The sequence below is a fragment of the Pagrus pagrus genome (genome assembly GCF_965226575.1).
Source record: "Pagrus pagrus genome assembly, chromosome: 5".
In the NCBI taxonomy this organism is placed as follows: Eukaryota; Metazoa; Chordata; class Actinopteri; order Spariformes; family Sparidae; genus Pagrus; species Pagrus pagrus.
This window is the reverse complement of record NC_140189.1, coordinates 21,982,411-21,997,761: the sequence shown is the minus strand read 5'-3', so window position 1 is coordinate 21,997,761 and position 15,351 is coordinate 21,982,411. Positions and strand designations below refer to the sequence as shown.

Here is a 15,351-nt window from a genome sequence, read left to right as displayed (position 1 = left end):
CGTGTGTCTTGTCTCTTCGTGTCCAGGGTGACAGGGGAGGGGTGGGAAAGAGAGGTCTAAAGGGCCAGAAGGGAGAGCAGGGTCCTCCAGGCCTGGACCAGCCTTGTCCTGTGGTATGTCACCTCAACACACACATATGCACACATACACACACACACACACAAAATGTAATACAGCACATATTAACTGATTTAAATGCTATGACTATCTCCTCACCTTTGAGACACGCTGTACTGTATTTCCCAGCTTTCTTCTCTCAGCACTGTTTCTGTCATTTCCTCTGCTCTTCTCTGAGTTTCTTTCTCACTGCTGTGAATGTGTAACTGGCTCTTGCCGACAGGGTTGTGATGAGACTAAAGGTCTGTCTGAGGAGGCAGGGCTTTCTTCCCCTCCACCTCATGCTCCTTCCGGCCCTGAGGCCCCCTGTCCTGTGGTACAGTATCTCTGCCTCCTTCCTTCCTTCCTCTTGCATCACTAATCTTCAAACTGTTGCCATTTTCTTTTCAAACATTTAGTTTTTCATCTCTCAAAAACTCTGTTATGCACGCGCTGAGTTACGAAACTTTTTTACTTTAAAAAACAGCTTCACAAAATGCCAATTTCTACATAATGTTGCACATGTTATATCGTGTTTGTATCCGTTTTTACAGCTTTCAAAGTTTCCATTCTTTAAGACTAAGCTAATCGGCTACAAGCTATAGGCTTTTTTTTAATGGATAGATATGGGAATGGTATTAATATATAAAATATCTAAATCTCTGTGATAAAGCAAGTAATTCCACCTTTGCCTTTTTTTAGTAACATCAGTTTGCTGACGAGGAGTGCACACGTTACTTAAATCAGATGTCTGCAGAACTTAAGGGTGTTGAAGCTTCTCATGACATTTTCTGGCTTGTTAACTTTCCACTGCTGTTCTTTCTCTGCAGGGACACGATGGACTGCCCATACCAGGCTGCTGGCACAAGGTGAGTGTTATCAGGTCTAACATATTTTTTAAAGCATATTGTTAACTAATGAAATTGCGTTTGATTATGGGACAGCAGCTTAGGGAATAAGCTAACACTATGTGTAATCGAAGCATACACTGAGATTGTTACTCATCGATTAAATCCATTGCTCGACTCTGATTTGATACAGGAGCATTTTGTAAGTATATTACAGTGTGTGAGCTTGTAATTGTAAAGCATGAGCATTTAGATCATTATTTCATGATTGTAGGGGCTTGTGTTTGGATTTTAATTTGATATGCTACTAATAATTGATCCCAATTGTTCTTCTTTTGCAGTGATGACTAACCAGCAGCATGGAATCTGTACATATTGATATGGTATATATTGGAATTGAATACTACACCAACAACCCTCTCCTTTTTTTTTCCTTTTTTCATAAAACATTTTTATATAATATATTGAGATTTTTTTAACAAGGACATTTTTGAATCTACAGTATTATAAAACTTCTAAAAAAAATCTAGAGATCCGGTGTTGTTGTGAATGCAGCTATGATTTTGAAGAGAAGAAACTGAACTGGCAGTGGTACTCTTAATTTGAAGGACAGTCCAGATGACAGAGTGCCTCGATGGTCTCGCTGCCTGACTAACAAAGTCTGACTTGCTGCCTGATTGTAATCACGAACGCTGTGTGGATATGACAGTGTGTGCGCTCACACTGATGGATGAATGGACAGATCTCCTGGCTGTGGCAGACGGAGGAATGTGGGTCAGTGCTCTCTTCTCCTCTCTCTGTTTTCTAAAAAGGAGGAAATGGCGAGACAGAAGCTCAAACGCAAGCGTCTCTCTCAGCCCTGAAGGGGTGCGGGGCCTGGTGGAGAAAGGACACGTAGACAGGCAGAGAGCACAAGGGGGGCAGATTGGCCTTTATGAAGCAGAGCGAGCCATGTAACGCCTCGGTGACACACTGAACACTCAGATCCTCCGGTATGGAAACTCTCCAGGAAGGGGCGACAGAGAACGCTGCGTCTCCACATTCACCTGAGAAGAAATGACACTCGTGTGGCTGATGGGAGTCACTGACGTCACTGGCACATAAGGAAGGATTTACTGCACAGATACATTGTTGTGGTGATCTCTTGTTTGGCTCTTTTGTAAAAGGTTTTCATGAATTAAATGCATGATCATAACAAGGCACCGTGCTGTTCAGCATTCTGACGGCTTGTATGTCTTGAGGTGCCTCATTGAAACAACAGTAGATTCATTATAATTTAATAAGCAGTCTTTAATAGTCTTTCCATTTGAACAAGCCACTCAGAAAAGTCAGTGAGTCTACCTTTTTATGACTTACACTTGTTGCAGTGGTGACATGTGTGTTGTTTTGTTTTGCTATATTCTTACCTATTTTTGTCCAGTTACATTTTGCATTCCTTTGCATTGCCATGTTTGTTGAATATTCAGATGTAGAGTTCAGTTTCAAGGCCAGATCTGAAGGAACCATTCACAGTATTCATGATTAAGCAGTGTTTCAGTTGCCTTCACAAATGATTGCCAGTCACATGATTTCCTTGTTAATTTTCAGTGTAACTGATGCTTTTTGACTGATCATTCTCCTTTAATCACTGATGAGGAAGTGTTTAATTAATGTTGTCAGTTTCTCTGGACAATGGTGTATTCTTGCTGCTGACTTAAATGTGTGTTGTTTGTTTGATATTTTTGAATCAATATTAGTCATTTGGACTGAAGGACTAACAGAGTTAAGTATGGGATTTGAATCAAATGTATACACAACCTTTTTTGGGAAAATATTCATTTTTATACAGCAATACACCTTCACACAATGGTTTAAAACTCAGTTATTTTACTTTTTTTCTTTCACTTATCACGTTTTGCTATCAGATGACTTTTATTGGTGCGTTTAGGTCTTTACATTTGGTAATACATTTTTCTCAGATGGAATAATTTCTTGGTGCTTTGATACTTTTATATACCCGTTTAAAGCTCTAATGTGCGTATTCATATGCAAAACCACACACACACACACACACACACAAATGCATTATTGTTTATAGTTGACCTTAGGACAAAATAAATTGTACTTGTATTATTTTCAAATATATTGCTACGTGTAAACAGGACAGCGATTACGTGGAATCATTATTTGGTCCTGTTCACATGGACAAACATACACACACACGAACAGAAAATGGTGTTAAAGTTTCTTAATGGACTTCTGTATAGTCTACATTGGTATTAGTTGTACTTTTTGATACAATAAATGATAATACTCAGCAAATACCTTTTTTAAAGGCAGAATACATATTTAGATTATTTGTTAGACACCACTGTTGTTAGCCTTAAAGATGCAATATGTCAGAGTTGGCCACCTGTCGCATTCATTTGTAAACAACTCCAAACATACCCGCTAACTGCTGCTAACTGTAGCTGCCATTAGCTACAGTAGTAAGCTCAGTTAACAGTACAGCTAGCGGTTGTGTGAGCTTACTCTGCCCTAACTGGGAGCTCAGAGCACTTGAGCGTTGGTGTTTTTAACTTTATCGGATCATCACCTCTTGAGGTACTAAGTGTCTAGGGGCTAGCATGCTAACTTTAATAGCTATCTCTGCAACACAATACAAAGACGTCTGTGATGTAACGACAACATTGTTGTTTCTTCATTTTCTAATAATCATTTTGATTTTTGAATGTTTTAAACTGAAGTCTAACATATTGCACCTTTAAACAGTCAGAATGTTTCAATCGTCGATTATCATTAACACACAGTACAGGCTGCTAAAGGTTTCCATTTCCACTTGCCAGTAACCACACACAGCAACATTTTAAAGTTTCACACAGGGTCAGTATTATTGTTGTTAGTCTGAGGAACACAAATGTGTGAAAATGAAATTTGTTATTTCAGTTAGGTAATTTGTGCAAATTAATGTAGAGCAGTGCTACATTGGTAATGCTGACTTCCTCTGTGATTAAACATACCCACTAGCTGGCCAGCAATACAACTCCTGTTATGTTGCAGTAGTCGTGATTTTGGCCACATGTCCCTGCAGTGGTAGTACCTGTTCAGGTCTGAAATGACACGTGTAACATAACCTCTTTTCAGCTTTATTTCTGCTATTGAATTACTGATACACACAATTTCCATATCAGTGGAGTAAATATGTGAAGTCTCAGTAAAGGGTGTGCTAAGAAATATTAAACCTGTACTGCATCAGTCATTTATGTTTTCCATAAGCATCTGTATGTACCAGTTGCATATCATTAAGCTTAAATGTAATAGCTGACAATCAAACTTTTTTTGAGAATCATAAGAGATGTATGCTGAGTAAGAAGTGATATTGAAAGCAGAAAGGTTTCGGTGTACGCCACAGCTCTTAGTATTATTTCACTGGAAGCTGATGGTTATCTGTCACTATGTGTTTATTTCTTTTGCAGATTCTATCAGTTTCAGTTTTTAGGGCGTATGCAGTCAGTTAATGGCAGAATGTCGGGATACAGTTCGGTGTTTAAGCAAGTCATATATCACAGTATTAGCTCGACTTTGAGAGAATGTTTTTGGTTGTGTATTTGGTTGTAAAAGAATTAAGCTATTTTTGTAATTACTTGTCTAAAAAAAAAAAATGTATAACATGAAATCTGGTCAACTAAACATGTAGACTGAAGTAAACTCCAGTTTTGTGTTTCTTTTTGTGTGTCCATTAAACCATAACCATGTTAAATTATTCAGTTTCATTCATTTGACATTGATATGACAAAGTAAAAATGGTATGCACTGATAAGCCACAACATTAAAACCACTGACAGGTGAAGTGAACATTGATAATTTCACTGCAATGCCATGCTGGGAAACCTGGCATTCATGTAAATTAGATGCCACCCGCTAACAGCAACTGAACGCCGCAATTGCGGCCGCCTGCCTGAGATATGAAGGTGGCCTCCAGTTGAATTGGGATCTGGGGAATTTGAACGTCTGTTGGACGTACCAGAACAAGTCTGATCGATGGGCTTACCATTTCATGTCTTGGAAACTGATGCACTCAAAATAACTGCATTTACAAATTACTGCACCAATTGTTAACACACCCCACACCTGTCCTGGGATATTTAAGACATTCTGTGCACCATATAATGTTTCAGAGAAATCGTTAAGTAAAAGTCTGTTTTCACCAAATCTTTTTATTCCACAGGTTTAACATGGTGTGAACTGTATGTCTTTAAATTTAAAAGACTGCTCAAGCTTTTAATCATTTTAAGGAAATGAATCACTGAATCAGCCCTAAATAAAATTATGAAACATTTAAAAGTTGTCTAAACTGCTTGGTTATTGTTCAACTCATTGGCGACTCCCATCGACAGGTGTTCCTCATTGATTAGTGTTCTGCTGACGGCCATTTTCAAGCCCCTTGATACAAGATTCATCATCAGAAAACACAAGGTTGTATATAGCAAAATGAAGTTATAGTTCCTTTAAGCTACTATTAAAACACATTCTATAACAACTGGACCTTTCAGGTCTGTAGAACTGACAAGCACAGATACGTTCAGAAGGTTCTCTACACTCGAATGGTTACAAGTTACTTCACTTACTGGTCAATCCATGCCATCCTGGGGTTGCTTATAGCCCATCTGACACCCTGTGGGAAGCTCCAAATCTAAAAAGCACTTCATTACCTTCAGCTAACTCTGAACACAACACAAGCAGAAAGTGTCCTCTCATCCAAAGGGTCTTAATGGTGGTGTGGCGAGGGGCACCAAGGCGGAAAAAATTCAGGGGGAAGCCAAACAACGCCACCTGGGGACTTGCAACCCCAAGAAATCTTTGAACCTCCAAGATTGGTTGGGAAATAGAAATGGACGCAGGCTTGTTACTGAATAGACAGACGTGAGTGATAAAGTAAATTAAGTTTTATTTTAAACAATAATCAAAATGGTCAAACAGATAGGGGTTGGAACTGCTGACAGGGAAGAGAAAGGGTTAATGAACAAATGAAACTCTTAAATCAGTAAGGTGAATGAAATTACTTTATTACAATCATCTTTTAAAAAGGCCTCAATATGAACTATTAAAGAATCAGTGTACTTATATTAAAATTCAGTCCAACCACAACTATAAAGGAAAACTAAGCTGAGGCCATATGTGGAGCGGCAGACTACACAGAGGCAGTGTCCAGGGGTGCCACCACTACTCACCTTCAGTGCAGCACAGCAAACCTCACAGCAAACTGGTGCAGTCAGTGTATACCTGTGTGTTTACTCACATACAAAAGTGAAGGGATCTCACCACAGGTGCCGAGTCTCCCAACAATATGGCACTCTGCTTAGGAAAATAACTAAACAAATGGTAAGTAAGGTTATTGTGCAGGTGAACCTGAAAAAAGGGGAAACTACAATTAGCTAGGCTCACTGAATGTTAAAATACATTTTAAAAACTAAGCCTACTCACCACTCATGCACCAGACATAAACAGAGAACACACTCTGGTAAGGGGCAAACAGGGATTCCTCACATGGACAGCCACTGGGACACCACACACTGCCAGCCACAGCAGAGACAGAACAATGGCACACAGGTGCTTTACAGCTTGGCCCTGATTAGGCAATTTGCTGGGGGAGGAGTTGAGTCAAGGCTGCGTTCACCAGCACTACACCATGCTTTGTGCTAGGGGAGTATACCCCACACTGATGCCACCATCAGTGTTTCTTTGGACAATCGGACTCATATATACCCATAAGAAGACATCGCTGCGCTGCCCCTTAAACCAATGCATTGTGCTTGTTATTTTACAAATTTTATCAAACAAATACAGAAACATTTTCAAAAATCATTCTCACATGTCCTCGATTGTTATAGCTGACTGTGCTCATTGTTTCTAGGACCAAACAACAGGTTACACAATTGGTGGCAGTTGGTCCATGTGGAAGTCAAGACTGGAACAAAGGCTTACGACATATTAACATCTGCTTAAGCTGTTTACAGCAACTCTGACTGTCATGTTCTTAATTTTAGACAGTTTTAAATGATCAACTTACCTTGTATTTGTGGTTCCCTGTTTGTGACTGTTAAATTGGTGCCACATGTGTCATGGTCATTGACCACACATCTACATTGAATCCATCTTAACTATAAAAAAAAAAGTAAGAGAGGAGATCAAGTTAAAATACAGTTTGTACATTTTTTTTTTTTTTTTTTGCCATACACTCGTTTGATGAACCATACATTCTGATTGTTACAAAAGGCTAAATGAAATGTACAGCTATATTTGAAGTGTTAATAATATTCAATATCAGCCTTACAAAACGTTCAAATATGACATTCAGTCATATTTTTATGTAGCAAACTCCTGCAACAGATGTGTTAATGAGGACAGGAAAACATTTAAGCAAATCTTGGTGAAAACAACAAAATGAGAGATTATTGCATTACTCATTATAGACCAAATTTAAAAAGGGTTTTCATTTTATTTTCAATTTACATGAAACAAATGTGACATTTACCCTAATAATAAATGTGTCTTTAACAAGACTATCTACTTACATATATTTGAATGAATGACAGTGTTTTGTTAACAAATACAATTTCAGTTGAATTCAGTTTCATTAAATGTGTTCATCTGCGCATTAAAGCCATGATCAACCATCAGATTATTAATATATATATATATTTCTACTTCCAATGTTGACTGAATAGTTTTCCTAATGACTGTAACATGTCTCCTGTCCACAATGATATGAGCAGTATAGTACGGTAAAGTCCACATTTCCCAGAATCCTCTGCGGGCCGCTCACCCCTCATAATTTTAGCATCCGGGTCTCCACTTCCTTTTCCTCTGTGCCTAGATGCAATGAGGACCTAGGTTTTTCAGGGACTCTGAAAAATCCGAATCCATCCTTGTAAAAGGCACCACCGAACCTCGCCAAAATGACCGAGCAGATGACAGTAAGGGGGACCCTTAAGGGTCACAATGGATGGGTCACCCAGATCGCCACTACGCCCCAATATCCCGACATGATTCTGTCGGCGTCCCGAGGTGAGGCTTCCCCCGCCGGCTCTGCCAACATGGCTGCGATAGCTCGAGTAAGCTAGCTGGTGTGCGGTTATAACGTAAGATGAGCGGCGGTGTGTGTGTGAGTGACGCGTGTAAACTGTGCATATGTAGCATGTAACAGCCACGAAGCCAGGTACATATTTCACAGGTTTGACAGACACAAGCTGCTCGGGCAAAGTCAGCAGAAAGACGCCGGTTAGCCACGCTAGCTAAGACTGTGTGTCGTCATGTGTAATTCGGTCAAAGATTGGCCACATTGCCTCTGAGACACGTGTATTAACACACATAGGGGGAACCACGAGTAGTTACAAAAGTGTGGGCACTGCATCAATCCACTCTAAACCTTGACAGATTTAATCTGCTGGGTGTTCATGAAATGTCTGACAGCTTGTCTTTCTGAAATGCTCACACAGTGGTAGCTTAACATGCTAATGTCCAATGTGTCTGCTCCACCCTGAATGAAATGTATACAGAGTTGAATAATACTCTGTATGTTTGTTTTTCAGACAAGTCTATCATCATGTGGAAGCTGACCCGTGATGAAACCAACTATGGCATCCCTCAGCGCGCCTTGAAGGGCCACTCTCACTTTGTGAGTGATGTTGTCATCTCCTCAGATGGACAGTTTGCCCTGTCTGGTGCCTGGGACCATACCCTCCGCCTGTGGGACCTCACCACGTAAGTGCAGGGAGAGGGAATCTCCTCAGTACTGGTCAGATTTTTGGGGTTCAGTGTAGTAAGGCTAGAGTAAGTCCTCTACATGCTTACTGTAGGTAGGTGGCTTGTGTCCATGTGGAACGAAGGTACGCGTTTGGTATTAAAGTGCTTTCAATGCTGCCAACAATACTGGATGCATGAAATCAGATCTGAGATCTATCTGATACAAACCCAGCATAGGTTTGGTGACCAGATGCTTGATTTGACTTTGCTGCAACTTGACAGATCTCATCCATAGAGCAATGCACATAATTTACATCAGGGTTGGGCAATATGGGATAAGATGATATGAATAATACTCAAGTATTAATCTCGTTGATAACGAACGTTAATAATTATGCCTATCTTCTTAGATATTGTTACTAAAGTGTTTGATCAAGCTATTCTGATTAAACAGCTTGTAAAAGCAAGTAGGTTAGACTTGTGAATACTCGTACATTAAGATTTGTTGTCTAAAAGTAAAAAAAATAAAATACCTAAGGACAGAATAATGTGAATTATAAAGACCATTTTTAACTGATTACAGGGCACATGAAGCACATCTTTCCCCCCCTTACTTTCACTCAACATTTAGATTTGTAGAACAGCCATACTAATTTACCTAAAGAAAAACCAATCATACATACCTCACCTACCCCATCCCATGGAAGTCACATAACATGCCTCATTTTTTCACATTTCTGGAAAATCATAACTATATGATTTGTGTAACTTGTATTTCTTGCTTACCCTAAGTAAGTTTAAATGAGTGTCACTTTTCAGTATCTTGCAGTTCAGATCTTACTTTCAGCTGTACAAAAATATAATATGTGCTGTAAAGATGTATGCTAGTTAATGGTACATGTGGTCAACCAAATCTTGCACCCATTCTTGCTGTACCATGGATCCACAGCTCTGTATTCATTGAGCTATTGTAATGTTCGGGTGGCATATTTGTGTGAAGATTGATGCCCATTCACATAATTTTTGAATTGTCTTTAATACATTACACATGTACATTCTGCAGTGCTAATTTTGTGTTAACACAGAAAATTGGCAAAAACATGAAAATGTTTTGGTGTGTCCTACAAGGTGTGGCTGTAGCAATATTAGACATGTTTGGGTGTCTTCAGATATGCAAGCATTTTGATCATCTGAAATGTTTGGTGTGATGTTTCTCTAGTGGCCTCACCACCCGGCGATTTGTTGGACACAGCAAGGATGTTTTGAGCGTGGCTTTCTCTGCTGATAACCGCCAGATTGTGTCTGGCTCCCGGGACAAGACCATCAAGCTGTGGAACACTCTTGGAGTCTGCAAGTACACCATCCAGGTGAGCTGCCAGCCCGTGTTGATATCTTGTGAGTAGAGGTATGTCTTTCGGTCAGTGAAACTAGATTCCAGTGGATTGAAGTACTGAATAATGACCTTGTACTTGCTTTAAATTAGAAGTTGAAAGTGGCATTCTCAACTACTGCCCTTTTTAAAAAAGGAAACGTATGGTTCACCCAGTCATCAGTGGAAACATACCTTTACAACACAAGTTTTCTACAACAATGCCATGCCTTAGTATCAGTATTCAACCAACAATGCGGACCATGATTTGTTAAACCTGTAATTTGGGTTCGATGTAGCTAATAAGCAGCCAAGCAAAATGTTTGTTTTTCTTACCATGCTTGTCTGATCAGAGATCGTCATGTTTCATCCAGCCATTTAAAATAAATCAATAGTTTTGGGTAACTGGAGATTTTTACATTGGTAACATATACATGTTCATCTTCAAATTGCAGGATGAGGGCCATTCTGAGTGGGCGTCTTGTGTGCGCTTCTCCCCCAACAGCAGCAACCCCATCATTGTCTCCTGCGGCTGGGACAAGATGGTCAAGGTATGTTGTCAGCTGTTAACATAAAAAATTGGCATGTATTACCTGACCTCCTCACTGACAATTTTTGTGTTCATGAGGGCTCAACCCATATAGATGTATATGGTCCTCATACTAGTGTGGTGTCCTGACCTATAGTCTTCCTGTTCTTTGCTCCTAGGTGTGGAACCTGGCTAACTGCAAGCTGAAGACAAACCACATTGGTCACGCCGGCTTCCTGAACACAGTGACCGTCTCTCCTGATGGCTCCCTGTGCGCATCTGGCGGAAGGGTATGAAATAAACTTAATTTATATTATACAGAATGTTTTTTTATCTTTCCTCACCCATTCTGAACTCGAATGAAGCACCACTTTAAGTCCAGCTTGCAGGTTTTAACAATGATGGAAACTTTACACAACATCTGTTTTAACATTGATGACAAAAGAGGCTGTTTCTGAGTCTAACCTGCATTTAATAAAGTCATTGTAGTGTGGAAGATTTGTAAAAAAAAATAATGTAACAAACTCCCTGGTCTTAAGTTGTTAAGCATCAAGTAAATACCTGTTGCAATCGACTATTTATAAATATGGTTATTCAAGTGTATTTTCTCTTCTCGTCCAGGATGGACAAGCCATGCTGTGGGACCTGAATGAAGGCAAGCACCTGTACACCCTGGACAGTGGTGACACCATCAATGCCCTGTGCTTCAGCCCCAACCGTTACTGGCTGTGTGCCGCCACTGGCCCCAGTATCAAGATTTGGGTAAAAGACTTCATCCTTTATATCATGATCCGTATATGGTGCACTAATGGTAACATGCAATGGGCAGTGACGAAACTTCAAATGTCAACTGTATTCTTTTGATGATAACAGAGGCTGTTTCTGAGCTCTTATCTAGACCAATTTGTCTATTGTTTAATTTTGGCCGCACTAACTTCTGTCATTGATGTGCTTCTGAGAAGTTACTGATTGCACTGCCAATGTTTTCTTTTAGGATCTGGAGGGCAAGATCATTGTGGATGAGCTGAGACAGGAAGTGATCAGCACAAACAGCAAGGCCGAGCCCCCACAGTGCACTTCCCTGGCATGGTCTGCTGATGGACAGGTAAAACGCAGTCAGAGCTGTAGGGCCTTTCAGTGCACGTCTGGCTATCCCACTAGTAGGTGGATTAAGTGTTGTAACCCCCGGTGATTATACCCATTCACTTTAACTTCTGATGTCCAATGGTGACAGTCCTGCAAATATGAGGGGCACTAAGAACACGCTTATTTGAATATTTATGGCCTGACTATAAATATATATAGGACTACAAATGGACTGAATTTGAGTAATCAGTATTTATTTATCTCTTTCTTTACAGACCCTGTTTGCTGGCTACACTGACAACCTGATCAGAGTGTGGCAGGTCACCATTGGAACTCGATAAGAGCTTGTCCACGAAGAAACTTTAAATAAAAGACTTTTTGAAAAGAACATGTATGCTGTTTTGGTTTCAACACTGTGATATGAACAATATGATGCATATAATGTATTAAAATAAAAGTAAGACCTTTTTTCCTTTTTGAACGGTTATTCACACAAATAGGTTCACATCAGTGGAGGCAACAGTTTGATAAGAACATGCACTACTCAAAATTAGTTGGGGATATTTGGATATTATGTTTCACTTGATTGTTTATTCTGTGACATTTGCATTTTTGTTTTGTGAATATTTTTGGTCCCCAAAAATAATGCGACGCATTTCATTTGACTTGTTGCATAACCATGCACCCGTATCCCTAACTATTTTTGAGTAGTATATATTTTGGTGTCTTTATTTTTGTCCCTTTTTTTAAATACTTAAAGTTTACATCAGAAAATTACAACTACTCGAGATGATTAAATTATCACATTTTTGATTGAGAAGGCAAATGTTCAGATGAATTAAATTGTCAATAGACGAGGCTACGGTAGAGATCTGACATGTTTTGTACATTATTCTGATTGACCTGCTGGGCTTGCCGTAGCCTTGGAGTGGTATCCTAGCAACCTAAACACTCAAAGTCGGGCAGTAGGTGAGCAAGTAGCATCAACGCTCTTTGGACTTTTTAAGACATTTTACAACCAAAAGTACATATTAACCAGCTGACCGGAATTTTGTATATAACCCCACTGTTAACAGAGTTTAAATAATACATAACGTTCGTGTTTAGTTGAGTGGACTGACCGAAAATATCGTAACTCAGTTAGCTACAGGTGCTTGTGTAGCATGCAGGAGCAGATGGACGAAACTGCCCATTCTCATATTTATGTGGAAAGAACTCTAGCCCTTATAAAACCAGATGCCATCCACAAAGCTGAGGAGATTGAGGACGTCATCCTGAAATCGGGCTTCATCATCCTGCAGGTTGGTTTAAGTCCTAGAATATAAAGCAATGGGCACAGTAAAATGAATGTATGTAGCTTAACTGTAGGGTGTGCTGTATCGTGTAAGGAGGGAGTTAAACTGACTCAAGATATTTGAGATAATAGTAACTGCTATTTGTAATTTTTCATTACAAAATGCTGCTGCAAAAACAAACAAGGGGTTCTTTCAATTGTGTGTAAGGTCGGACCGATACATCTGATTTATTACAGACATTTCCTTATATGCATATGTTGTTAGCTGATATGTGACAAGAAATTGCAGTACAGAAATGCAGGATATTTTTCAGGTGATAGAGAAAGTTTCACCAGAATATAGTTTGTCCAGCAGGGAGTGCTGTCATTGTGCTGCTCAGCACAAACGCTTGCATATCTGTCAGCAGTTCAAGGTTCTATCAAAAATTTGTATTAAAAAAATAAATGATAATAGACCTCTAGGAAGATTGATCTTGAGTTTGCCAAACCTTAACCTTAATCTTAAGTTAATTATTATTAATGCTGATTATTAAAATCAAGCATCAATTCACATTTCACTGAAGTGTCCAATACTTAATTCTTGCTGTAGAAGCGGAGGCTGCAACTGAGTCCAGAGCAGTGCAGTGACTTCTACGCAGACCAGTATGGAAAGCTCTTCTTTCCCAGCTTGACTGCCTTCATGAGTTCTGGCCCCATCATTGCCATCACTCTGGCCCGCAAAAATGCTGTGGCCCACTGGAAGTCCCTCATAGGACCTGTCAACAGCATCAAGGCCAGAGAGACTCATCCAGACTGGTCAGTCTGTTAACTTCTGAGGTGTTGGTTCAGGATTTTGTTTTGTTGTCTGATTCTTCTTTGGTACATGTGTTTTTTTATCCTCTACACTGGTGAGCAATTCGACTGATTGTGGCTCACGAAAACCTGGCCTGCAATCTGAAATCGAACCATGAAATCACATTAAATGTCTGCTTAGAGACAAAGGAGAGTCACAATATTCAATATTTCTGTGCTATATTGACATCAAATCTTTGGACAGACAGATTCAGACAACAAGTGTTGTGTGATTGAAATTATACTAAACAAAATGTCAATGTTTGGGTGGTCAAACATGCTGTTCTCGTACATTCTCTATGTTGTTTTGATTAAGTGCCCTGATAATAATAATAATATTCTTTGTACTCTTGGTACATTGTGTTTTAATCTTACATTGCAAAAGTTTGAATCCAATATTTGCACATACAGTACATCATCCACTATGTCCTGTGAGTGTGGGTTATCCTATGAATTCGTGATGTGATTTATGGTTTTTATGTAATGTAAACCACCCTGCCAGACATATTTATGAATGTGGTGTATTTTTGCCCAGCCTCAGAGCAAAATATGGCACCTCTGACCTGAAAAATGCACTCCATGGCAGCAGCTCATTACTTGCAGCTGAAAGGGAGATCAAATTCATGTTCCCAAATAGTAGGTACCACACATACTCACACATACTGTTGTTTGTAAAGAAATTCGGTATTGAACACTCATGATTATGCATCCCGCATGCTTCCTCCCTGTAGCTGTAATCGAGCCATTTCCCTCAAGAGAAGCAACCGAAGAATACCTGAGCCGGTTTGTGAACCCAACCCTGCTAAAAGGACTCACTGAGCTCTGCAAGCACAAACCTCACAATCCCTGTGTAAGCACTCACTGTTCAATATTTGAAGATAAACAGGTTGATCAGATTTATTTGTTTTGGACAATTATTTACTGTCATTGTATAATAACGGTAAATGTCTATTTGCTGGCGTTGAGCTTTGGTCCCTGAAACATCTCACTCCATTACCCTACACTTTTGTTTTCACTAGATTTGGCTGGCTGACTGGCTGATCAAAAACAATCCAAACACACCTCAAATATGTGAAGGGGCCATCGTGGAAGGAGTAGAATGACAACATGGAAACGAGGAAGGAATAAATCATTTCAGATGTTATTTTTTAAACAATTTTTTTTTGCTCAGTACTATGATGAAATAAAATGTCTTCTTCGCACTAATCATTTGTTTTGTTTGCTTTCTGGTAAAGTTGGTCAATTTATAAACCATTTGTTCTTTTCTGACACTTCTTCAAAGGTTGTGACTTGATTTAGAACCTTAATTGAAAATCAAAAGGTCTGCGTAAGTACATTAATCATTTAGGTGTGTTTTTTTTTTTTTTGCACTCTGTCCCACTAGATTTAACATCTTGACTCACCTATTAAATCAGCCAGTGGGTTGAAAGGTTTGCATTTGAGCATGACTGCACTGGAATAATTGGGTGAGCTGTATGACCTGAGTTGAGCTAAGACAATAACTTGATCTGGTCCACCTGCTTTGACCGGACCCATCTCTTGCTGCTCCTCTGGAAATGGTTGAAAAACACAA

General features: G+C 39.5%; 3 protein-coding genes across 3 annotated transcripts in view; all 3 read left to right on the top strand.

Annotated features, from left to right (window-relative positions):
• The window catches only part of col23a1a (collagen type XXIII alpha 1 chain a), a 126,775-nt gene extending 122,089 nt beyond the window's left edge, over positions 1–4,686 (top strand). Inside the window, exons 29-32 of the mRNA XM_084352587.1 lie at positions 27–113; positions 341–433; positions 927–965; positions 1,757–4,686. Of these exons, the coding sequence (XP_084208713.1) occupies positions 27–113; positions 341–433; positions 927–965; positions 1,757–1,807 (270 nt within the window). The 3' untranslated portion in view covers positions 1,808–4,686. The remainder of the gene's footprint in view (positions 1–26; positions 114–340; positions 434–926; positions 966–1,756) is intronic.
• Positions 4,687–7,778: 3,092 nt separating this feature from the next.
• On the top strand, positions 7,779–12,121 carry rack1 (receptor for activated C kinase 1). The gene is made up of 8 exons (XM_084353681.1): positions 7,779–7,991; positions 8,516–8,687; positions 9,889–10,036; positions 10,494–10,589; positions 10,747–10,857; positions 11,189–11,329; positions 11,562–11,672; positions 11,929–12,121. Exons 1-8 carry the CDS (start codon positions 7,883–7,885, stop codon positions 11,992–11,994), a joined length of 954 nt encoding a protein of 317 aa, XP_084209807.1. The 5' UTR covers positions 7,779–7,882; the 3' UTR covers positions 11,995–12,121.
• A 471-nt stretch (positions 12,122–12,592) lies between these two features.
• Positions 12,593–14,984, top strand: nme5 (NME/NM23 family member 5). Its single transcript, XM_084353682.1, has 5 exons — positions 12,593–12,954; positions 13,537–13,742; positions 14,314–14,414; positions 14,510–14,628; positions 14,798–14,984. Exons 1-5 carry the CDS (start codon positions 12,817–12,819, stop codon positions 14,879–14,881), a joined length of 648 nt encoding a protein of 215 aa, XP_084209808.1. The 5' UTR covers positions 12,593–12,816; the 3' UTR covers positions 14,882–14,984.
• The last annotated feature ends 367 nt before the right edge of the window (positions 14,985–15,351 follow it).

Bases quoted from the DNA above. Each gene is read 5' to 3' on its own strand.
- nme5 (XM_084353682.1), top strand. From the start codon at position 12,817: ATGCAGGAGCAGATGGACGAAACTGCCCATTCTCATATTTATGTGGAA. The intron at 13,743-14,313 runs GTCAGTCTGTTA...ATTTTTGCCCAG, and splicing joins AGAGAGACTCATCCAGACTG to CCTCAGAGCAAAATATGGCA. The intron at 14,415-14,509 runs GTAGGTACCACA...TCCTCCCTGTAG, and splicing joins CAAATTCATGTTCCCAAATA to CTGTAATCGAGCCATTTCCC.
- rack1 (XM_084353681.1), top strand. From the start codon at position 7,883: ATGACCGAGCAGATGACAGTAAGGGGGACCCTTAAGGGTCACAATGGA. The intron at 7,992-8,515 runs GTGAGGCTTCCC...TTTGTTTTTCAG, and splicing joins GATTCTGTCGGCGTCCCGAG to ACAAGTCTATCATCATGTGG. The intron at 11,673-11,928 runs GTAAAACGCAGT...CTTTCTTTACAG, and splicing joins CATGGTCTGCTGATGGACAG to ACCCTGTTTGCTGGCTACAC.